The sequence below is a fragment of the Gavia stellata genome, chromosome 27 (genome assembly GCF_030936135.1).
Source record: "Gavia stellata isolate bGavSte3 chromosome 27, bGavSte3.hap2, whole genome shotgun sequence".
NCBI classification, from domain to species: Eukaryota; Metazoa; Chordata; class Aves; order Gaviiformes; family Gaviidae; genus Gavia; species Gavia stellata.
The window spans coordinates 6,401,774-6,426,696 of NC_082620.1; the positions used below are offsets into that span (position 1 = coordinate 6,401,774).

Below are 24,923 nucleotides of genomic sequence, written 5' to 3' on the forward strand. Positions count from 1 at the left end.
GGCCAGAAGGCTGCCGGCAGCCCAAGGAGCAGCTGCCCTCCTGCAAGCCCATCAGCCTGAAGGCGCCACGGGCAGGGGAGCCCAGCCCGTTCACGGGCTGCACGTCCCCCTGCGCAGCTCCATGCTCTCTAGCAGCATCTCTCCTTGGGTCCCTGTCTCTGTGTCGGCTTGTGAAAGCTGCGTTCTGCTGTCTGGTTAGGGGGATGTTTGGAGGCTTGTCTCTTAGCAGAAACATCTTGTCAGAAGGGCTGAGGCGTCTATTAAGCTGCCACATTGCCAGTGTGTGTCATTAATAGCATTAATGAAATTAGAGTGTGTCTTAATCAGGTAAAACGGAAGGGCTACCAAGAGAGTTAAAATCCTCTGTCTCTTTGGAGAAACGTTCATTTAGCTTCCTCTTTTCAAGCCATAAACCTGTGCCAGATAAATTTCATACTTTAAACTGCCTCATACTAAAGTGCTTCACTGGCATGTAAAGATCTAGAATCGGAAAGAATGAGGAAATGTGTGTGAATTTAAAAAAAATTCCTCTTTATTCTCAGTTCATAGATACTGTTTGCATGTGAGATTTTTTCACTCCCACCTTTTCAAAAAAATACATTTCTTCTGCCATAAGATATATTACATTTCAGCATGTCATAGTTTATATATACCATTCTGACAATGCACTTTACTATGTCATGGTGCCTATACCTGTATAGTCCACACATAACCTTTTATTATTTGTGGTAACTATGACATAAACTAATAAAAATGACAAAAATAATACTGAAAGCCGTGCCTTACGGAAGAGTACAACTCTCCTAACAGTGAGATGCACAACTAGCAGGAGACAGAGAGCCCCTGAGGGAAAGAGCTGGATTCTGTTTTCGATATTGCTTGTGAAGTCTCCATGGGATCGGTATTACATTGCCTGGTCCGTGCTAAACCAAATGTCTCAAAGCACTCAGGGGTAGAGGTATCAAGAGGTGCGTTACGCGGCAAAATGAAGTGGTTTTGCCAAAGGTTTTGCAGGGGCCTGGCTGGGACCGGGAGCCCCGTGGCTTAGTGGTGGTCTGGTGCTGTGTCCTGGGTGGGCTTTCTCCTCTGAGGGGATGGGAGGTCTGCGTGTGGAGGGCCCCGTGCCGCAGGGAATCGCGTCCCATCGCCATGGTGGTACTACCTCAGAGCACGACGGTGGCTCAGCAGTCTGGCTCCGGTGGCGCGGCCGCAAAGCAGCATAACTAAGACTCTGCGGCATGTGCTTTTCCTCAGTTTTCAGAGCACTTCAGACTTGGTCTCCTCCTGGCATACTCAATGGTCAGGACCTGTACTTCATTTTAGGGGCGGGCGCTGCTGCAGTATCATAAGCGCTAGTGTTTGCACGCACCCAGAAAGGGGAGATCTTCCTAGAAATAGCAATGTAGAAAGGGCATTGAGAGCTAAAAGATCGCCTTAACTCATTTTAAACTGCATTCAGGAACTGCAGGGCATGGGACCTGAGCCTGCAGCCTGAATGCATCCCTATTCTGGAATTACCCCTGGAACGTCTGTCATCTTCCTGGCCGGGGCACGAAAGCAGACACCAGGGAAAACACAGGTTTCTGGTAGAAGCATGTCTGAACAGAGAACATCTTTCTGCAGCAGCTGAGCTCAGCTTGCCTGTTACAGCCGCTCCGACGTTTCTGCCGTTCTGCAGTGACGGAGCTCCGGCAGCTCAGAGCTTGACCTTGCGGGAGAAGGTCTTGGCGGAGGGAGGGAGGGGGCTATCTGCAGGAGTGGCTGAAATGCAGGCTCCTCCGTTTGAGTTTCTCAGGGTTGTTCGAAGCCATGTGAGAGAACTCCCAGAAGATGTCCAGGTAGGTAGCATCTCCTGCAAAAATACACAGGAAGAGGCATTAGTCCCAATAGTTTTGCTTTGCCTTGCTTTGATACTTCCCACCCGTGGAGATCATGGTGCATCAGGCCATTTTCACTCGGAAGTCATGACTTTTCTGGATCTAAGAGACAGCTCTAAATGTGAAACAGAGACAGAGCCAAGCTCTTTAGCCTGGCACTGCCTCAGAGGGTACTGTTTTGGCTTTCCATTCTTTGTTAATAAGAACAGGATTATTCACAAGCTTGCATATGTAAACATGCTCTCTTGCTTCACAATCAGATTTGGGATAATTCCTCCCTTTTCATATTATTGGTACTTCTCTCCAAAGCCCAAGAGACAGTAGAGAGACTTAAGGCTTGAAGGAGAGAGCTATTCTGGGAGCTGGGTGCTCTGAAACGCAAAGGTCTTTCGTCGTGCCACTGCGGAGCTTCGTGCGGTCAGGAACGTAGGACTTGGTGTTGCTTTGCTGGAGACAGTGTTCAGCAAGAACAGAGGTAAGGTGATTTATTGCTTGTCTGGCTTCTCTTCTGGCAGCCAGACTTTTTAGAGCTTGTCATGGCAGGTACAACATCAGTCCACCTGTACTGGAACAAAACAACAACGTGTTGAAGGGCACTGTCAGATAATAACGACTCTCCATGACAGCTGAGCAAGGCTCTGTTCAAACCACGAGTGAAGGCAAAGAGTTCAGGTGTCCCAGCAGTGGTTCTATGATAGAATCTCCCTTGATGCAGGAATGGTTTCAGATTTATGCTGCAATTCTAGAGATAATTAGGCACCCGCATCCCATTAATGATATCTCTGCTTGTATGTTTGCTGCTTGATGTTCTAGGGCAATTTTTGCCACAGACTGGGCTGCTGAGCTCATTTTTACCTGGTGATGAACCCGTGTAGCCACAGGGGAAAAGATAAGTGAAGGATCCCAGGTATTCACCTACACAGGTGCAGCTACCTTTAGTCTTTCATACAGAGCTCCTGTCCCCTTTGTCTGACAGAAGACGTGTCCTGGAGAGTCACCGAGAGGGTAGATCCACAGCTGCTAGGAGCTGCGTAGCTCCAAGGGACGTCATCTGCCAATATTGCTGCAGTGCTGAGGGAAGAGAAAAGCTAATACAAAAACCTGGTGCCACAAAGCCAAGTTGACAGCAGGATGCAGTGTAACTTCCTATTGCCTCACCAACTCGGCTGGAGAGAAGGGTCTGGGGGGGAGTGTGTCCAGCTGGCTGAGGGTGGACAGAGAAGGCTTGCAGCTTCCCCTCACTCTCCTGGCAGTGCTCCCTACCCCTTGGCACCCTCCAAGAAGCATTCCTCCAGCCGCTCCTTTGCGGCAAGCTCGCAGGACAGGTCCCTCTGTGACCGCGGTGTCCCCTTCCACCCCAGCTCATGGGTGAGCACAGGGGGATGTGAGAATTGTCTCTCTTTGGTATATGAAGAACGTCCAGCCCAAAAGGTCTTGAGAATAATAGTCTTCAGCATTATCCACACGCAGGTGGCAAAGGCTTACAACATGAGCCTTACCGTCAGGCAGGCTTTGATCAGGATCTGTTGATTTTCAGGCACAGCAATGCTCAGGATATGGATGGTTTTGTGCCTGCCGCAAAACCGACTTGACCTACCTGTTAGCTTCTGATTACAGTCACTTGAGCCCCTCCTTAACTGGTGGGTCTCAGCCTGTTGCCACTGTCCTGTGCATACAAATACATCCTAATGCTACAGTGACTTCTGCCTTGCAGCCTGTGCGACCGCTGTCCCCTCCCACCAGTGACAACCCTCCAGGACCTGCACCGCCTTTCATCCTGTGTGCGTCGTCCCAGCTTCCCGGCATTTCCACCTGCTCCCCTGCCACCTATTCCTCCCCATCTCCCCTAAATAAAATGTACTGCCTTTCTGGGAGAAGAAAAAAACCTACACTCGCACACTATATAGAAAACAGGGAGCTTTACTATGAGGCCAATGAAGACTCGTCTCTCCAGGGTTTATTTAGAATGAGTCTGCTGTTGAACCATTACGCATACCTGGCAGCAACAGGTAAGTAAGCACTGAACTGGCTGAGTTCTGGTGCAGAGACCAGGTAAGAGCCACAACTTCTCCTCTTTGATCCCGACTTAGTTTTGACACCAGTGGGATGGGTGTCAAAATGGCACTCAGACAGTGGGACAGAGAATTGCTATTACCTCCTGCCAGTAGCCTGACCATGTTGGTAAAATCATTCATCTGTCCTTGTTCAGTGAGATCACTAATCCTCCTGCATACTGGTAGAATATTTGTTCTGGCAACACTCAGATATAACTCCAATTACAAGAATCCTTCTGTTGTAGTAAAGTATTAGTCCCGGATTTTTGAAGATATTTAAGCATTTAATCCTCAATAACTAAAAAAAGAAAGAAACAGTCTTTTGGAGATCTGGGTTTCTGTAATCGCATTTCAGTCTTCAGTGTATTTATCCTTGCGAGGTTGGGCGAGACCATAGTCTCCATTTTAGAGAGGAAATCGAAAGGTTGTAAAATAAAGGGGTGGCAGCGGGCGTCACTAACAGGGTGGGGAGTGAGCCAGGTGTCTCCCAAGCTCTGTGCTTATAAATTTACTGTAAGACCATGCACCTCTGCTTCCATAAATGCCTTAAATGACTGTAATGCTCCTGATTTCAAAGTATCCTTCCTATTTAACTCCTTCACTGAGTTCACAAGCCCACCTGGATTCATTAATTGGGATCTGTTTGTCCCTCCAGGGAAAAAGAGGTTATTCCACAATTTTGGTTTTCTGCATTTGTTTTCCATGTTAAGTGTGATAGAAATCATGAGGCCAGGCCAGTCTTTCTTTTCTTCTTCTTCTTTTATTTTTCTGCCACAGAGACACAGTATGAGTAAAACCAACGGGGGAAGGATTGCACTGTGGTATGTGGGAAATGGTGGTCCATGTGCAGAAGACTGATATTTTCATCTAGTGCAAGGTCTCCTTTTACAGGATAGCCATCAGCAGAGCTCGTAACATATCAAGCATTAACTGATTCAGGTACTCTGAAGAAACATGAATGGGTGGGTTGGGGGGGTGATCTGAGCCTGTCACCTTTACCCCAGCCTTCTTCCAAAGCACCCTGAAATCACATTATCACAAGACAGTGTCACAGAAACCCAAACAAAAACGCAGATTATTTATGTGGCATTCCCATCTCTTCACTGCCATAAAATTCAAGCTGTGGGTTGCAGAGGAGAAGGAAAACAGGTTAAAAAGGTTTTCTAGATCCAGTTAATACAGGCAACAAGGCAAGAAACCCTACATAAATAAATCAAGCCAAAGAAGGAGGAGGGAAGGAGTTTATCTAGATTTTTATTAACAGTGTTTCAAGAGACAATAGAAGAGAAGGGAGGGGGAAAAAAGGCAGACACCACAGCAACAGTTTTAAAATTGTACAAAGATAATAACATACAGAATATCTGGTTCCATAGTTATAGTCAGTACAGGCTGTGTAGGGAAAGGGGGAATTAAAAAACGTGTTACAAAGTTGTACTGAAAGCAGGCAAGTGAAGGAGGTTAATAGGTTATAGCATATTTACAGCAAGTGTCAGCCCCTGGTACAGCAGCCCAGCCATTCAGTGTGTAACAGCCGTATTAATCAACCACACTTAGCAGCTTTGACTTGGCTAAAGAACTTCGTTCTCTCTGTGCTGTTTAGATAGGAAGGTATGGGAGCCTTAGCCAGGAAGAGGCTGGCTGGGCTCTCTCATCTCAAAGGCTTTCACGCCAGGCTGCCAGCCTCTGTAACCCTGCAGTAAGAAAGGTTTACTCTGTTTCTGCGATTCAGCAGCCACAGGTCGCACGTAGAGGGCTCCCAGGATGGGGAATCCACACTAACATTCGTGTGCTGTTAGAGGGACACGATGGGTGGAAGTCAACTGAGACAGACCTACAGATCCATTGACAAGCCGCAGGCAACCACCTGGCCACTGCCAACACGTCAGCCAGCGGAGCACAAGGACGTACAAACTAAACTTGCTCTTTCAGGGCCCTCACTGAGAGGGAGGTGCCGAGAAGTGTTTGTGGAGCACGTGCTCCTACTTCAGCTAGCCTCTCTAGCCATCTCACCTGCCCCACTAGAAACACACATGGCCCTCCTCGTGCCTCGGAAACTATCTTGGCTACTACCCCCACCTCTATCCCTCCTTCCCTCCCCGTAACTCTTCAGCTGCCCTCTCTGCCCACTGACACAGCACTGGGTATGCAGCTCAGAAGGGATGTACCCCAGCCCAAATTCCCTACAAGGCTGAGGAACCAGCAGGCAGACTGCTATGAATCACATTCCTATGGAAACAGCACTCTAGAGTTCGGAATCTCAAGAAACTCTCACCCTCCCTTCTGCTCAGTCCCTTCTCCCCCACGCCCCCTTCTCCATGTAACAGCACCGCACACTCACACACACGCACACTCACACAGATGTTTGTCATCAGCTAACCAATGGTTTCATATCACGTTTAATCCGTTCATCCTGTTTTGTCTTTGGTTGAAAGCAATGATGCTCGGGCAGTGAGCAGAGAGAAGTGGGTTCAGGGACAGTCGAGCAGCACAGGAACAACACAGCAGTTCAGCAGAAGACAACAGCTGTGTTGTGGCCACTGGACAGTAAGTTAATCAGTGCATTTCTTTAGGAGGTCCTGGTTTTCTCTTGCATAAATAATGGCCATTTTTGCTGGTCTGAGATGTTACTGATCTATTTTACGCTGATCACAGTCTCGGTTTGCCAAATCTTTTTCTTTAAAGACATAAATTCTTCCAATTCTATGTTTTTCCTCTAGACTGCTCAAAGAAATTTCACATTGCAGAGACCATCTCAGAGACAGCAATATTAAAATAACCTGAGGCTTCCCTGGATGACATGTGGAGAGGGAACACAGAGGGTATCATTTCAACTTGCCAGCAACCTGAAGTCATCCCATTCGGAACCAGAGACATGTGGCAGACCCCAAAGATTCAAACCTAGACTACCTGTCCAGGCACTTGGTTACAGGGTTTGGGTCGAGTCAAACAAAAGCTAGGACAGGTCTATAAATATTCACCCAGATCTCGAAAACTCAAAAGGTGACAGAATCTGCATGGCTGAGGCAATGGTGTGGGTCCATTTGTGTTTTGACAATGCCTGGCATGTTGCTTTCTAGACAAAGGCAAATCTCCTCATGTTAACTGTGGTTGCAACCAAGTTACTGTCATATAGATAACATACACACTCTTTGAAAAGAAAGGAAGAATGAAAAGAGAGCAGTTTTGGCATTAGATATTTCAAACAAGATTGTACAACACAAATACAGCTGTATTTGAAGAAGGAAAAAAAAGAAAGTGTTCATATCCAGTCTTCCCTGTAGCCTGGTTGGCCATTTACTTTGCTCAAAACAAACTTTCTGTACAACATCCCCACTCTCCCCTCCAAACTTCTAAGCACACACGCGCGCACACATGTCCCCCAATCAAAAAAAAATCAAATAAACACAGAAAACATTGAGAAGTGCCTCCTTGGCATTTTTTTCCTGGAGAACCTTTTTGTTTTAGAAACTGCAGGATGTACTAAAGTGTTTGATTATATTTCAAACTAGAAGCATTTAATGCCTCATGAGCTGTATAATGAAAATAGAAAAGGAGTGGGGGGCAAGAAAGGAAAATTGTGGGGGGGAAAAAAGGCAGGTTTTGAAAAATATTCCCTAACAATGCTACAAAAAAAATCCTGACATTAAATACAGACAAACTGTATTGAATAAAAATTGCACTAGTCCTCTGGGCACATCAATAATAAATTAAATACTTAACAATTTCACTGATTAAAAAAGACAGCACAAAATCCATAACAAAAGAACATAAAACCCCCCAATACTGTATGTAGGAAAAGTGCACAAAGTTGCTTTATACATTGAATCTAAATAAAGTACCAATACATGTTAAATAGATAAATTGTCTTGCAAGACACTGCTTTTTGCATCAGTATTTACATATGCTTTAACTTCATGTACTTCAGCAGTGAGTCTGCGCTTCAGTGGACCTAACTGTACATGATTTTCTTATTGTTCTCATGAGCCACTAGTGCTGACTGTGAAATAAAATGACCCAAAGTGGAAGCCATGTCTCCAGTTCTCACTGGCTTACAGAAAGGATCAGTCGTATTTCTAACTTCTCAGGAAAAGCTGGAAAACCAATTGGGGTGTTTTAAGTTGCTGTACATGTAAAAAACATTGCTAGACAATGATCATGCTGAAATTCATTAACAGAGTAGGACCATGGCAGTGATGAAACATCTATTTTACTTTCAAGGTCTTTGAAGTACCCTGAAAGATGCCAGCTTTGATTCAGTGTGGCCTTTTTCTAGGAAAGGGCACAACTTGAGGGGACATCAGCACCAGCAAATGTCTACGTTGATGCAGATCAGTATAAAATGGGGTAGGATTATCAAAGAGACTTCATTACAGGGAATCTCTCCGTTCCTAACCCAGAAAGCAAAGCAAGCTCTTGGCTGGACGTTGGTTCCTGTACTGAGCACTCTAAGTGCTGATCTGGGTGCCGCTGGGTGATCCGCATGATCCAACCGTAAGCGCAGCACCGTTAAGCGCAGCACAGTCCTGCTGAAGGCAGACACGTGCTTAAGGGCTTTGCTGTATTGCTAGCAGGCTCAGCACCACGACTCGTTTCACCGGATAACACCATCCAGCACCGTCCCAGCTCTGCACGGAGCAGTGAGGTCTGCAGGGCATTTCACACAGATGACTTGCAAGACTACAGATTTGCTCCTGACCCCACTGAGACCGATAGTAACACTACCACCAGTTGCAGAGTAAGTGGGCTCAACTGACAAGGAAGGGGTGTCAAACGGGGCAGTGACACACAAGCGAAGGCTGCACCCTGCTCAGTGGGGAAGGCCATTTAAATTTAGAGTGACTTGGCCCAGAAAGAAGAGTCCAATGCAAAGGACTGAAAGATGAAGCCCCATGGGAATGTAAAGTGGTAACCTTCTGTAATCCCGCAGAAGAAATGCTGAGTGGGCAGTGATGCTGGCTATACCTTCACAAGGGTATCAAGAAGAAAGGTATTTAACCCAGGGCATATTAAACACAAACTGAAGGAGACCATGTAGCAGCACTGCAGCAACAGCTATGCACGGTGCACACCTGCCTGGGATCACTTACACAGGTGTAAGCCTGGAGTCAGCCCTCTTCATTCGGTGATACGACTCCAGGGTCACATGTGGGAGCTACAATCAGAGCACGGTCCCTACTCACAAAGAAATTGTCCTCTGAACTAAGGATTTACACAGCCTAGCATTCCTCTGAAACTGAATTGCAGCAATGATGGCATTTTATCCCACGCTGCTTCATCCCACATGCTGTCCTGAATCACTCCTGAGGGTGCCACAGCTGAACAGAATACGAACACAGACCAAGTGATCTGCCCTCTGCCAACTGTTAAGGGCACGTCCTACAGCTTCTGCTCGGCGAAGAGGTCAGAGGGAGCATTGCCTGGTCAAAGACTACAGGATAGTTTCAGCCCAGGCTCTGAACAGCTAAGAAGGGAGAATGCAGGTTCGCACGGTGCACTCCCCCTCCGACCCATCAGCAGGCTGTGAATCGGCAGGTTCACACAAGCCGGGAGTTACACAGCCCCGGTTCAGCAGCAGCGCCCCGCACGCAGCGCGCTGGCCTCCTGGGACGGAAAGAGTGGGGAGAGGGAGAAAGTGCCATGAAAGGCATTGCCAATGATAGAAAGGCTGATGGGGCCAAGCTCATTCATTTTTATTTTCCAAGACTGATAGAAGGAGATTATTTATTATTTAGGGAAGCTGGAAAGGCCCTGGGGCCAGATTTTGCACTGCCATTGATCCGCAGCAGTTCCAGCACAGTCACTAGGACCATTTCAGATTCCCAACAGACAACTGGGACTGAGATCAGAACTCAGCACTTGGTACTGTGCATCCCAAAGCTCCAAAGGGAACAGGAATGAGAAAGCTACAAGGCAAAGATGGATTGTAATACCCAGATTGCACAGACAGAAAACTGCGGTCTGGCTGCAGCAAAACAGGGGACAGCACTTTCCTAAGGAAGCAGGGGCTCTCCCTTGAACTGAGAGGACACCCTACCAGAATCTAAGTGGAGTTTATTGTTCTACTTTTAGAGGTGTGGGTGGACATTGAGTGCTGCTGGTTCAGTCTCTGAGGGCAGTATCTTGAGTGAAGAGCTGGATCGCGGTTGCTTCAGTATCTGAGGACACAGTTACATCCATAGAAACAAACCTGCAAAGGTTTAATCCACTAAGGGCTGCAGCATGACAGCAGCCAGTACACCAAAAAAAAAAAAGAGAAGTCACACATGTATCGGGTGAAAAATAATATGATTGTGTATCACTGCTGATGTAATGCAGGAAGATGGGGAACTCTGCCTGGTATTCTTGCGTTCCTTGCGAGATCTTGATGCCCTCAAGATCCCAGCGCTATCGGTAAGGCACTATGGCCCAGCCCCGGAGCCAGCAGCCCAGGTGCCCAGGCAGGCCAAACACCACTTGTGGACCGCCACCCACGAGTCCTTAAGAACTCTGATGTCAATGGCAGTTGAGGGCATTCTGAATTACAGGAGCACACCTCAGCTTGGCATCCACATTCCCAGCCAGAGGATAATCTGCCAGTGGTACGCGTGCTCTGTAAGCCCTCCTGAGACAGGATTACATGGCTGCAGCATCTCTGCAGAGCTACTGTAGCATGACTCCTGTAACACAGTCCATAAACATAGCAACAAAGTGCTCTAAGTAGAACACATTCCCCCACTCCAGCAAAGAATAATGCAAGAAAAAGGAAAGAAACAAAAAGAAGAAGATTCTGCCGGTCATTGGAGTTGGGGAACTCAAAAGCCCCTGGGCCAGCTGCTGAGACGCCCTACTCACATGCTTCAGCATGCGGGAGGAGAGCACAGAGGGATACACATGCAAGTAGAAGTCTCCTTCACAGAGATGCTAAGTCAGAAATCTGAAGTGACCAGGAAACAAACTGAACCAAAGTCAAATTGCATCGTGCAGCCAGCTATTTAGGCAGTGGGAGTTGGACGTGGCTTTTCTTCCCTGACAGAAAGCCCATCGCCAGCGACAAGCTTCTCCCAGCCTCAAAAAATTAGCACTGCTGCTTCCGTAACACTGTGCAGATTGCATCATCTTGACCTAGGAAGCAGGCGAGCTATGGCTTTGACCAGCTAACCAAAGGCAAAAAAAGGGGAGCGTAGCTGGTATAGTCCTGAGAGCAATTAAGGTGAGTAGCCATCGCTCTCAATCCTACCCCTTCTGTTGTGCCTTCTGGAGCAAAATATCTCTGCCCCACAAAACAGCCTGTTCCTGACTTAGAGGTCATCTTTTAGTTTTCTAAACTGGCCCCAGCAGCTCCCAGACGCTGCAGCAGCCCCGTGAGAGAGCAGGCTGCTGTCACGCTGCCAGGAGAGAGGGCTCCACGTCAGAATCCCTTCCAAACTGTTCAGACGAGAACTCAGTGCACGGTAACTACACTGAAGCGGAGACAGGTTCGTCTGATTGTACTGTTGGTGGGTTTCTCCTGGTGATAGAGGGTTTCCTTTTCGTCTCTTTCTTTTCTTTTTCTTTTTTTTTTTTTTTGTTTTTTTTTTTAATGCTAAATTCGCCTCCCATACTTTTCACACACTCAGGTCCACACGCCATGGTCTGTGGTTATGCCCTAGGAGTCTCCTACAGAAAATCAACCATCCAGTAGTCAAGCATGAGAACTTAACGCTAACAGGAAAGGCCCCTTTTCCTTCCTGTGTGCATCTCAACCTATATGTGCAGGCATCAAAAACAGACCAATCTGCAAGAAACACCAATATACCAAGGATGGGGCTCTCAGGGCTTCTAGAAATTCAGCCCAACTTCAAGACAGCAAAGGGGAGGTGGGGGAGTCGTCACTAACACTCATCTATATTAAGGCTGATGAACTCCTGTATACACTTCCTGTACTGCAGCTCAGTAGGGCTGTTGCTGGGATATTGACCTGGTTGTCCAAAGGGGCCCTCTGCTTCTCGCATCTCCTCGTTCATTCGAGCCAGACGCAGCCTAGAGTGAAACAGAGAAAGCACAAGGGAGAGAGGTTTGGTTATTCCTTCCCTGATGGCTATTTACAGGCAGTGTTCCTGTAGACAGGCACTAGAAAGTCCTGGCTGCACTTACAAGGTAACTATGTCTGCATTGGCTGCCTGGACAGCAATACTGAGCGGGTCCTGCCCGTCGCCATCCACCGCATGCTGATTTGCCCCTCGCTTGAGGAACAAGCAGACCTGACTGCAGAAAGGAAAGAAAAGACCATCAGAGCAGAAATCCCAGCTCCCCCACCCCGCACTGGAGGGGACAGAGGGCACTGCCCTTCCATGGGCAGGCACAGCTTCACTTATATTCGTCTAAAAAAAATCAGGCAATGCTGCAGTGGCATGGAGAAAGGAATAGGTGTACAGGGGCCCAATCACCCCCTATCTATCACCACGGGGGCAATTACCCTTAAGACAATCAAATTGTTGATGTGATACAAAAAGGCACGTTTTGCCAATAACCAGTTCACCAAAAGCCAGCTCCCTTGCCCACCTCAGCCCATGACTCTCAGTGTTAACACTGAATCTCAGTCCAAGGGTGATGGAGCACGTCAGAGCAACGTGCAGAGAACTTACCCAGTATGGCCTAGGTATGTGGCATGATGCAAGGGAGCCCGGCCTCGGATATCTCTTTGGTTAACATCTGCCCCATTCTGCAGCAGGAATTCACAGGCTATCAAAGAGCCCTGGCAAGGTAAAGGGGAATTTCTAAATAAATTCAGCCAGCAGTACTGAGAGGATGCATCAGCACGTACCAGGCTGTAAGCTGCCTGTTGTCAGTGCACTCTGAACTAGAGTCAAGACCTCACATTCCCAAACGCGGCCTCCCAGCCACTAGCACAACGTACCCCCATCACAGCTTGAATCAGAGGAGTTTTGTTTTCATCTTCATCATTCACCCAGTTGATCTCAGCACCGTGTGCCAGTGCTTCTGCCATGAGAGGCAGGTTTCGGGCTTGTGCTGCCTTGTAGATCAACAAGCCAGGATGCAGCTCCCTCAGGTCCTCCAAATCTGATGCTTCCTGTTCAATCTCTGCTTCACCACTTGACTCCTCTGACACCTCGCACTCTAAGAGGCAGAAAAGGATGGAGAGAGATGAGCCCAAAGCTTCGCATTTCCAATTTCTTATGTTCCCTGTTGTTCTTGGCTCCAGACAGTCCTGACCACCCATCCTGCCTTAGCACGAGCTGCCTCCCCCCACTTCCATCAACAGCCTGTGACACCCACCTTCCTCTGTCACGCTGTCCACCACAGAGCCAAACACCAGGATATCAGTGCTGCCATCTGTGCTTCCTCCAAGCCCACTGTCACTGCTCAGACCTGCAGGGCCAACAGAAGACAAACCAAGCCCATTTTAATACACAGGCATTCCAGTACCAGGCACAGCTGAGACCACAGGGGAAAAGGGCTGCGCAGAACGTCACACACACATTGCACCAGGCACTGCTGGCAAGGGAGAGGGGGACTGCTATCCCATTTAGCCCCGCTCAATAAAACTGCCCAGGAAAAATTGCAAAGCCTTATGGTGTCCGTGTCCCCACGCTGCCCTTCATGCAGGGATGCTCCAACACTGCCATGGCACTTTGGACTGTTGAGGACAGCCCTTCCTGCTATCCATGAGGGACGTCGTGACGTAGACTGGAGCAGAGCAGCAGCAGAGACAGCTTTGCAGCAGGTAATGCAGTGTCGTAAGCAAATAAAGACACCCCTCTGCTTTTACCACTAATAATCTCAGTTTCCACTCTATCCATGGTCTCCTCAGAGCTTTTCAGTTGTCACCGGGGCACTTGCCATTGCATTGTTCTTGTGACAGATTATTGACCGTGATTGGGACAAATAATATCAATAGTGTGTATCTCAAGCCAAACTCTTAAAGCACCATCCATCGGCTCATTCACCTTCACAGACGTCCCTTCCCTTTCCTCACAGTGCTTCCCACCTTCCCTGCTTAGCTGGTGAATGTTACAAGGCAGCTGACTACATACAAGAAATGGAGGCATGAAGAGATGAAGCAATTTGTCCAAGGACACACAATGTGTCAGTGGCAGAGCAACTTCGTACCTTTCCCAGCTTGCACCCGAAAGCAGTCAAGAAAAGGACAGAAAGGAAGGAAGAAGCACGTGCAGGAATTGCCCCTGCGGGAACAGGGATGGCCCATCACCTTTGTCCTGAGGGATGCCCGGCCCCCTTGGGATCTCTGGCTGGACTCAGCTTCTCACTGCTTTTAACTTCCCAATGCCTGTAAGGGCTGGGAGTGTCACTCCTCCCAGAACTCAAGAGGTTAAGTCCCCATGATCTACCCCAAGACCTACACTCAAACCACTGTGATTAGAAAGAAAAACAAGCCAGGCTGTAGCTGACAAAGTGTTTCTAAAATACGAGCTGAGTAGTCTTTGCAAAGAGTAATAGCAGGAAAGCCTGCAAGAACTAAAGATCAGAGCCTTGAAAACCACAGCAGAACAAGACACCTTAATCTTAAAGGCTGTCTGTTGAAATCTTCAGAGCAGCTACAACTAGGGCCCACATAAAGAACTGTCTCTAAATCAGTGGTCCTGAAATCATGGCTCCCAAGTAATCCCTCAGCACTATCCAACAGCCAAAGGAGATAATAAAGCTACAACAGGAAAGGTTTAAAGTGGCACATATCATCCCTATCTTTTTTTGGATTTGCTGTCAGAAAAATCATTGCTGTTTATTGAAGAAAGCCAACATACTGCTCGGTGAGACTATGCTCTCCATTATGTCAGTACAAGTAAAGAGCGACTCCTGTGAGGCCACATGGCACTGCTCTAGCTTTACATCAAAGCAAAAAAGGAGGATCTGGCTCGTATCACATGAATATTAATACACCAAATTCCCAGTTCTGTTCCCACTGAATCAGTGATAAAATTCCTATTTTCTTCCACAGGAACAAGATAAGGCTGTTGAGCAATTCTGAAGTCTTGCATCTCCCAAGTATTATTTCTGTTGAGTAATAATGCTGAATTCCTTGGAATTGGAATAGCCCTTAAGGGACTGATTCAGACAAGCACTAAAGCACCTTCTTCACTGATTTCAAGAGATAACATGTACCTGTAGGAAAGTCTGTGATTTTCTGCTGTGCTGACTCAGGACCTTTAATATTTCTCATAAGTTCATACAATAACAAGCAACTGAGCTAAGTTTTAAAAAGTTACCATTCCTCAGCTGAGTATAATGGACCACACGATGAGCCTGTGACAGAAGTGGGGCATTTGAAGTAAATACTTCTTACTTCCTATTTGCCATGACATCCCACATGTATGGGGTTGGATCCTTTATCTCATCTGAGGGACAGTTGTTCCTTTAAGATGTAGTAATTTGACTTCTGGAAACCCTAGGAAGCTTTTTGCCTTTGGAAAGCCTGCCAGCCTGTCTTTCCCACACAGAACTGGTAACGTATGGGTTCCAATCATTTGGCTGAAAGAAAAATAAGTAGCTGCCTCTGAAGCTTGGTTTGGAACAAGTAAAATTTGGGTGTCTCTTTTGCTGCTAGCTGCCAGAGCGTCACCTTACCTCCGTCCAGGAGGAACGGCGTACCGCTCCCACCGGGACCAATGCCACTGCCACTCCATGGGCCACCTGTTAGCGGATGCTGCATAGAGATGTGGCTGGCACCTAGAGGAAGGTGGACGGAATATGAGGGGAGTTCATCGTCACAAACACAAAAAGAAAAAATTGTCCGCAGTAAGACTTGCTAAAAAAGGAAAAAAATTAAAAGCCAAAACTAAAACCAGAAAAAAGCCAATGGAATGCATAGTCTGGGAGTAAAAGATGTTGGGAAAAAATCCCATCCACCAGAATGACCACAGACTGACTGGCTAGGATATTAAAATAAAAGTGCAATAGAAGACCAATGGGCTCAAGTTTGTGCAACTAACTCCCCATCACTCTTCTGAAGTATTTACCCTCTCTCCAGTGAGACCGATACCTTGCCTTAGGTCTGGTGCAATGCACATGCCCTAGAAGAGCTGGGAGGTAAAGCGCGCCAGAAGCAGAGACACTTTCTCTGTACTTACTGCGTGGGCCGGAGCCAGCACCAGTGTCAAAGTAGGAGAAGAGAGAGTCCAGCTCATCAGGGCAGAAGAGGGAATCTCGACGGAACTTCCTCTCCAGCGTAGCTGCTATTTTACACAGAGAGATTTTGAAATACGTAGTTAATATCATGCAAATGAACAAATGAGACATTTCTACAGCTGTGTTTACACAGGCTGAGCTTGCATGTTCAATGCACCCCAGATGCATCCAGTGCCATACTCGTGCTCATGTACACCATCAAAATATAACAAAGAGCTGATCGTAGGGGGGATACACTGCAGACCAAGTCACAGAATCATTAAGGTTGGAAAAGACCTGTAAGATCATCAAGTCCAACCACCAAAAGTCATCCCAGAGCATTTTGAGCAGCCAGAACCCTTCATAAGCATGGCCTCTCTTACAGACCAGGCAGGTAAAAATAAAAGGATTTGAAACTTTTTAAAAAGCGGGAGGCTGGAATACAAAAGAAAACGCACAAAGCAAGCTTAGAAGTTGCTGGATCACCCTAGCGTAATGATCTCCTCCTTTAGCCACAAGAACCTCCTTAAACAGATGGAAAATGTTAGGAAATGGTTCTAAAGACCTGTGTCAACACAGTTTGTGCAACAGCATTTTTGCTTATACTTCTGGCAGGCTGCAGTCCTGGAGAAAGACAGGACCCCACGTTATTAGGGCAGTCGCGTACCCAGCTACAAAGAGTGGTGGGCAGGCCAGCACAGCTCTGCATGGGGACTGGGCAAGGGAGGTTCCCACCTGATGACAACATGGCTGGTGATGCGTTGCCTGCTTCATGGCGGTACTTTCTACGAGCCGTGGGTGCTTTTGTGGTGCTGTTGTGTCTCTGGCACTTCTTCACACACCAGCGTCGAGGTTTCCGCTCATTCTCTGTTAGAGTCTCCCCATTTGGCAGCTTCTTCAGGAATTTCTTCTCCACATACTTTACCTTGATCCAGGCTTCCTTGTCCTGCCTAAGAGAAGAACAGCATAAAGCTGTGCATGGCGCCACATGATTCGCCTAAAGCAAACAGCCACAAGGAGATGAAGCTGCTCTGGGTCATTTTACCAACCTGGCTTTGAGTCCTAAAAATCATCAAGGCCTGTATTAAGAAGGGAGAGTTTCTCAAGCCTAAAAATATCTCCCATTTCAAAGCAAAACTAAGAAGTGCAGTGTGTAGCTGAGAGTGGAACGTGATGTTCAGCCCTAGGCAACACCATGTGCTTCAGTTACACGTATTGGTAAGGTCTCAGAGAGGTGTAAACCCCGCAAGCCCTGGTTCCCGAGCACGTTTCACCAGGTTCCTGGCTGGTAATGCCCCACTGACCTTTCTGAGAGTCAAGCTCAGGCTAGCTACAGAGGGAGCGGGCCAGGGTAGGTGTACTCGAGGTAGTCTGGGCCCTCAGTGAAGGGCCTCACACTCTTAATCTGACTTTCCAGAGAGCTTAGGGTATTGGGTTTACTGTGCAGATGGATAGCTTTCCACAGGACTGAGCGGGCCAGCGTGTGCACTCAGACTCACCTGGAGCTCCCTGCTGTTGGTTTCTTAAGTCCCAACTCTTCACACTGTGCCTCGTAAATCTGATTCATGGTACTGTTCCCCAGCTCGCACATCAGCTGCAATGCAACAGGGAACAAATGAAATCCTCTGGTGAGGAGCTACCTTCCCTCTAGACTAGCCCGCCACCAAGTAAGACTCCCTCCATGTCCATCATTTGTCTATCTCTTGCCGTTAAAAGCCAACACTCACTTTTAGTAACTCTGGCTCCCAGGAGTCCAGTGTGAGAGATCGGACTTTGGAGCAGTGAACACCCAGACTCCTATTTGTCCAAAAGGAAGAAAACCGAAATGGTTACATGTCTCAGAACAGAACTGCTCATGCATCATAAGATGAACAAGATCAACCCAGTTCTTACGTATTTATCTATACAGACGTAGCTGTAGCAGAGAGTTTTATGCATACGCATATATATCTGCACACACAGGCACCACAGCATGCAATTACTTTTGAATCTATCTGTACAAACATTATAGTCAATTGTAATTCAGGCTCCACCGTTTTTTCCAGGAGCTTGCAATCCATCCCTGGCTGGCAGCACAGAGCACACATGCACATGGTACCTGTGGATACCGGAGCACTCAATGCACAGCAGAATGCCCAGGTTGATACTGGCCCAGCGAGGATCCGGCTGACCACAGTCACAGCACTGGTCATTCCCAGGGATGCTCTGCACTCTCTGCAAGATGGTCTCTCCTTTCACACTGCGCTCCCGGGAGTCGGTAGCAGAATCAATGCTGCTAGTTGATGGGGAAGCAGTCCGGTCCAGTCTCTGCAGGGAAAAAAGGGTTCTAGGATTCTGCAAAGCACTGTGGAATGAACCAGAGCTTTGCATAGCAGAGGCATTGACAGGAAGCGGTACCTGAAGAAGAATAAACTAGGGCTAGTCCAAGAAGGGAAGGGGTAAAGCCTCACTAATCTCACTATTGCCACAAGACAGCGCTGCACCCCATCCCTGCCCTGGGAGCACGGGCGGCAGGCAGAACATCCTCTGGCAAACTACTTGCTGTCACGGTGCCTTGCTTGCACTCGTCCCAGCTAGGGAGCAAGCTCTTCCCAGGGGAACGTAATTCCTAGGGGAACATCAATCCAGAGAGTGATGGCAGGAAAGTGAAGATGTCAGGACAACACTGATTTAAAGCCTTGCCTTTCCCTCAGCCCAGCTTTGTAAGTGTGGCTTTGGTTGGTGAACAATTGTTGCCTTTGAGTTAGCACTGACATCAGTTCCCTTCCTTGAGAGCAGAAGAGTATTTCCAAATGGTCCACCCACACACGCTGGAACTGCCACAGCCCAAAAGGCCACTATCAGGATTTTGAGACACAACTGTGGATCTTTCATGACCCCCTCACTCACTTCGATATAGTAGCTGTCAGGACTCTCCCGGTATGCAGAAGCGATGCTAGCTTGAACCGCCTGAATCCAGGCCTGACGCAGCTTTTCCGAGTCAGCCTGCAGCATGCAGCTCCTGTGAAGGAAGGAAATCAGTTGGAAAGAGCAAAAGGACAGGGTGCACCTTTTGGTCGAAATTATTCCACTTCATCCTCAGTGTAGACATTCCAGTGGGGGCAGCACCTTGATCTGACAGGCAAAGGGGCAAAAATTAATCCTACAGGCTTGCACTGTCAGAGGTGTTCCCTCTTCAAAAACTCCAGGCAGGTCTGCTAGCCGTTTTGAAAAGCTGACCATTGCCAGGTTCACTGTCTACATGTATATTAGGTACGTGTGGCCTAGATCTGGCTTACGCTGATGTCTGATGAACTTCATAGGGACTCTGGAGTATAGGCAGTGGTATCTCCCAGTCAACATTTAATAGCCCAGGGCAGCATCTGCTCAAATCTTATCCCCTGCAGTTCCATGCACAGTCCAGCTACTGTGAGGATGGCCTAGGGAAGCCACCAAACTTACTTGGTAGGTGAGACGACCTCAAAGCAAAACCTCCTCTCTATGTCTTCACATGGCTTGACAGTACAGAGCCGCAGGTCTTCCACCACTACCGTGAGGACATCCTGAAAGGGTGAGAACAAGTGGCTCTGTTGGCTCCCTGAACCTGCGTCGTAATCAGGCCTCTCAGAAAACTCCTTCCCAACCCTGCTGGTTAGCGTACACTGAGCCCAGAAAGAGCAGAGCCAGCCTACCACCGGGTAACTCGAGGGCAATAAGAAGGGGTTATACAGAATCAAAGCATGGGACAACACGCACATGAAGTGACAGGCTTACCGGGGACTTCACCACCTTCCTCTGCTGAACAGGAATATTTACATCACCACAAACACTATCTGCTGTCACTTAGTTCTCAGTACAGTCTAAGTTTGGAGCACAATAATGCCTGAACGGGCTTGCTGTCCTTCTGATCCAATTCCCCTCCCCACTCCTTCCACCCCACTCCCCCGCCATGGTACAGAGGTCCCCAACAAAGCAGGATACCAGCCAACTTGGCTAATCTGCCGGTGTCATCTGGGGTGGCCTCACTGACCTTTAGCTTTTTCTGGTACACCAGCTGACTGTTCTGTATGGAGAACCACCTCCTGAGGGAAGACAGACAGACAGACATCAGAACACATGAACAGCTGAGCTACAAAGAGGCAGTTTGTTCTGTGGCAGAGCAGGATGTCTCTGCATTTAAAAAAGTGTAATTTATTCCAAGAAGCTGGAAAGTGATGTCTCAAGAAAAGCTCACACTTCTCCAGTGCCCTCCCTCAGAGAGCAAACAAAGGATTTACAGCCTTAGGGAATGACTCCTGGCATTGAGATGCTGTGATGGCAAGCGTTCTAGATATGTCAATGTATAGCGAGAAGGAAGGAAAGAAGGGAAGAAACAAAGGAGTAGGACAGTCCCATATCACTGCCTGGGATTCCTGGGGCAGAAGTCTGTGTGTGCACACTGGCCCTGGCACAGGTAGTAAACCCAGTGCCTGTGGGACACGTTGCACTGGTTAGGGCACACTTGTACTTGCATACGTGCACAGAGGGCATACTTGACATTTACTGGGAAAGCTGGATTACTTGCACATGCCATGCCAGATGCAGTGTGTCTGCTGCCTCTCCAAGCAGGCTGTCATAAGGCAAGCCAGAAATTCCTTGACATGATGAAGAAACTTCCAGGCAGGAAAAAGAAAAACCCATCTCAGAAACCCCTGCTAACTGGCAGCTCTACTAACAGTGCTGGAGAAAATAATACGAATGAGTTGCACACCTTGCTGTTTATATAGGCTATGCTACCCACCAGGCTGATTTCTCTGTACCCACTACAGCCCGTGGGAGCCCAAACAATGCCAAAGCTCCCATTTCCCATGGCTAGAGCAAGGATAGGCACGTGTGAAGGGAGTCTACCTTCTTCGGAGGCAACAAATCACTGGCTAGCAGCTTTCCATTAAAATACAAGTTACACAAGGTCCATGTGATGCTGAGATACTTCCCTAATGTCTTAATCTTCAGTGCTAAATCCAAACCCACAAGTCACCTCCTCATCCCAAGATACAGCCTAAGTTTTAGCAACCTGATCATCTTCACGGAGGGCAACGGAAGCCATGACCATCACTAAGCTTCAGGAAGAAGGTACTGGAATACAGAATCACTAAGGTTGGAAAAGACCTGTAAGATCACCAAGTCCAACCACCAACCCAACCCCACCATGCCCACTAAACCATGTCCTACAGTGCCTCATCGAGATGTTCCTTGAACCCCTCCAGTGATGGTGACTCCACCACCTCCCTGGGCAGCCTCTGCCAGTGCTTCACCGCTCTCTCAGGAAAGACATTTTTCCTAATATCCAGCCTGAACCTCCCCTGGCGCAACCTGAGCATAAGGAGTCAGAGGCTTGCAGCAAGCTGATACTTAGAGCATGTATTACATACTCTGTTTGCAAAAGAACTAGGTTCCCTGGGAAAACGAGACAGGATTCTCTTTCTTTTGTCATTGCTAAAATATTAAACAGAGATAAAAGACAACAAAAGGACTTGACATGTCTGTGGAGAAACGGGAAAATACAGGTAACTGGAGGCCATCCCATCTATGTGGGAGCCCATTTTGATGAGCTGATATGGTTCTGCATCATTCTGTGCTGCTGTGACAGTAGCAGTCCATTCTCAAGGAGCTCTGCTGTCACATGAAGCTGAGCAGAAAGTTCCTCTCTCAGGTTCTGGTCTCTGCTCCTCGCAGCAGTGCTCTCCTGCTCGCCAGCGCAGAGCATGCATTTCTGCCTGGTACCGGCTCTTAGCCTGATATCCTGAACTGTGGATGTTGCTGTTCTCTCGGCCGCCTCCTGTTCACATGAGGGGGAGGCACTAACAGTGAATAGCTGAGTGACAGCGAGAAGGTGATGAGTAGGCTGCAGGAGCTGTGAATAGCTAAGATGCGGGTAGATACGGCTAAGAGCAGGTGGGACTGAGGAGACAGAGATGGCTGTGGGGAGGATACAGACTGTATGACTGGGATGTAGGAGGATATAGGGAGCATAGCTGGCATTTGGAGGACAGGGAAAACTTGGGAGCCCTTGACACTAACATTACTTCAGACATCAGGAAAACCAGAAAGTCCCAGAGGGTCATGTTCCCTCCAGGATAAGTGCTCTTTAGAGTGACCCTTCAATTCACAGCCAGGGGACTTGCCAGGAGAATGGAGTTGCCTGGAACCGTTCATCTCTATCACAAGAGCCAAGCACAGGTCTTGACATTAGCCTGCCACATTTTGGAACGACCTTCTGCTCCGCAAGGACGTGTGGTGTCAGTGAGAGCAGCCATGCGACTGTGGACCGAGGCTATGCTTCGCTCAGGAAACCCCAAGCAGGAAATCCTAGAAGGCTGGTAAAAATTCAGCTGAGACACCTTCCCAGGGCAAGAGCCTGTGAGCGCCAAAATCAAACAGCGTGATGCGCTGTGTTTTAGCTGCTGTTGTGGTTTCTGGTTCCTCCAAGTGCAGACTTAGTACTTAACTGTCAGGGGACCAGAGAGCCTGAGGGGTAACAAAATTAGACTAAATTTGCCTGGAATCTCCTTAGTACTAGAGGAAGCTTCAAAGAGAAGGAATCGCTTATCTAACCAATTCAGAGATCTCTAATAATTTCAAGTCTTTTTTCCATGCAAATATAGGCAGTTTCTGTGCATACTACAAACTGTTCACTGAACCATTTAGCGTTTATTTATTCCAAAGTCTAACAACAGCACATTTCAGCCTTGCTGTTGTCTATACTTTGAATGTATCCCATAGCCAAGTAAAAGAGATCTTAATATTGGATCATTTCCCTGTTATGTGAGAGGAGGAAACGTAGGTCAAAAAGGCATTGATTTCATGCATTAGAAACGCACTGGCAGGGTTTGAATCCTTTCGCACAACCTTGTATGAAACCCATTGCCTATCTCAAGGGAAACTAAACACACAAATATCGAGCGAGGCTAGAACATGAAACCTTTGCTTCCACTTTCCCGAGGTCTCTGGCAGCTGTAGAGACTCCTGACTAGTGCAGGAGGCATATGAGCCTGGCATTCCCAGTGGCCTATCAGATGAAATATTTATAAATTATTAAGAGCAGGGTCAGTGCACAGAAAGCCATTTCTCAGCTCCTGACAGCACAGCTGATATTTCCACTCTCATATATCTCCCCATCCCAGAATAGACAGGTTTGATACTCATGGCATGTCCTGCTGTGTTAGGGCATTTCTCTTAATTGCTATGAATTTATAGCTTTCCTAGGGCAAGACCCGAGCTGCACTGTGCCCTGTCTTCCCTGCATGGAACCTGGTCATTCTTCCATTGTGGAAGGCACTCCTTTTTTTTTTCCCTGGCATTTACTAAAACGCAGCAAAATATGAGCTGGCTCATTCCATGATGCAGCTAAGAGGAATATGCAGCTTCACAGAAAGAAGCATACTTGGTTTTGAACAGGAAAATAATAATCACTTACATAAACTACACAGCAGCTAGCTCTTACTGATTAATGTACATGTCTCCAACACACCAAAGATCTGCAAAGCATGCGGCTTTGCAAGCTCAGCACATGAGTTATAACGTGCTGGCAGAAAATTTATGTGATCTTAAAACACCATTGCAATCAAGCAGATGCTTATTCCTCTTTTGCTCTGAGCTGACTTGGCGGCACACAGCCAGGTTAGTGTGTTGATAAGGCTACATTAATCTCTCGAGATACTGTTTCTCTTGGGAGGACTTACTCAGACGCAGTGTTATGCTAACATGGCTTCAGGTTCTGATCTTACTTGCAGCCAACAGGTTCTGAGCAGAATGACAGAATCACTTCGGTTGAAAAGGACCTCTTCAGACCATCTAGTCCAACCCCCCTGCTCAAGCAGGGCCAGCTAGAGCAGGTTGCCCTGGACTGTGCCCAGGTGGTTTTTGAATATCTCCACAGATGGAGACTTCACAACCTCTCTGGGCAACCTGCTCCACTGCCTGACCATCCTCACAGTCAAAAGCTGTTTCTTGTGTTCAGATTAAATTTCACATTTTTTATGTGCCCGTTGCCTCTTGTCCTGTCACTAGGCACTGCTGGGAAGTCTGGCTCCCTCTTCTCCATTCCCTCCCGTCAGGAATTTGTACACATTGATGAGATCCACCCCGCCCGAGTCTTCGCTTCTCCAGGCTGAACAGTTCAAGCGCTCTCTCAGCCTTTCCTCATATGAGAGATATTCCAGCCCCTTAATCATCTTTGTGGCCCTTCACTGGACCACCTCCAGTAAGTCCATATCTTTCTTGTGCTGGGGAGCCCATAACTGGACACAGTACTCCAGGTGTGGCCTCACCAGTGCTGAGTAGAGAGGATCCCCTCCCTCAAACTGCATACAAAATACTCTTAAAGGAAGCATCTCTATATGCACAAACTATCAAACCAACCTCATTTTAACTATTTTAACCATGTAGCTTTTAACTACTTAGCTCAGAATCCTCCCAGTGATGATAACAGTTGCTATGATCTCACTAAAAGTGAAGTGTGTTCCTGTGCAGGCAGTATTAGCTGTGTTCAGAGTCTTAGCCCAAATATCAAATGGAATATGAGTTATTACTCACCGATTCCATGTTTTGAAAGCATTGCTAGCTCTTTTGAAGAGGTAGCCTTCCATCACCACTCCATTCGGGGCATCAACATTAAACTCCACCTTTGAGTCATCGTAGGAGAAGTCCTGCAAATAAAAAGAGACTGAGACTCTAACATGACTGCACTCTCCAGGACCAAGATGGAGATGAGCCTAATCAAAGCATCAAGAGGAAAAAAAAAAATCTCCATCAAGATCCTAAGGTTCAGGCAGAGCTGTCTGTCACAGCATATCCCTATGCCTTAGTGGGCTGCAGTCATGAATTATCTTCATTCCAGTAAGCTTATCTGTCCCTATTGTTCGGAGGAAAG

The 24,923-nt window shown here is 47.5% G+C and overlaps 1 protein-coding gene across 1 annotated transcript in view; it reads right to left on the reverse strand.

Annotated features, from left to right (window-relative positions):
- Nucleotides 1–11,505: 11,505 nt before the first annotated feature.
- The window catches only part of ACAP3 (ArfGAP with coiled-coil, ankyrin repeat and PH domains 3), a 93,359-nt gene continuing 79,941 nt past the window's right edge, over nt 11,506–24,923 (reverse strand). The window contains exons 11-25 of the mRNA XM_059829863.1: nt 24,587–24,699; nt 20,043–20,094; nt 19,475–19,575; nt 18,923–19,034; nt 18,132–18,340; nt 17,761–17,830; nt 17,533–17,627; nt 16,769–16,983; nt 15,997–16,101; nt 15,494–15,595; nt 13,187–13,279; nt 12,807–13,027; nt 12,535–12,644; nt 12,044–12,154; nt 11,506–11,929 (exon numbers count right to left, since the gene is read on the reverse strand). Coding sequence (XP_059685846.1) covers nt 11,782–11,929; nt 12,044–12,154; nt 12,535–12,644; nt 12,807–13,027; nt 13,187–13,279; nt 15,494–15,595; nt 15,997–16,101; nt 16,769–16,983; nt 17,533–17,627; nt 17,761–17,830; nt 18,132–18,340; nt 18,923–19,034; nt 19,475–19,575; nt 20,043–20,094; nt 24,587–24,699 — 1,857 coding nt within the window. The 3' untranslated portion in view covers nt 11,506–11,781. The remainder of the gene's footprint in view (nt 11,930–12,043; nt 12,155–12,534; nt 12,645–12,806; nt 13,028–13,186; nt 13,280–15,493; nt 15,596–15,996; nt 16,102–16,768; nt 16,984–17,532; nt 17,628–17,760; nt 17,831–18,131; nt 18,341–18,922; nt 19,035–19,474; nt 19,576–20,042; nt 20,095–24,586; nt 24,700–24,923) is intronic.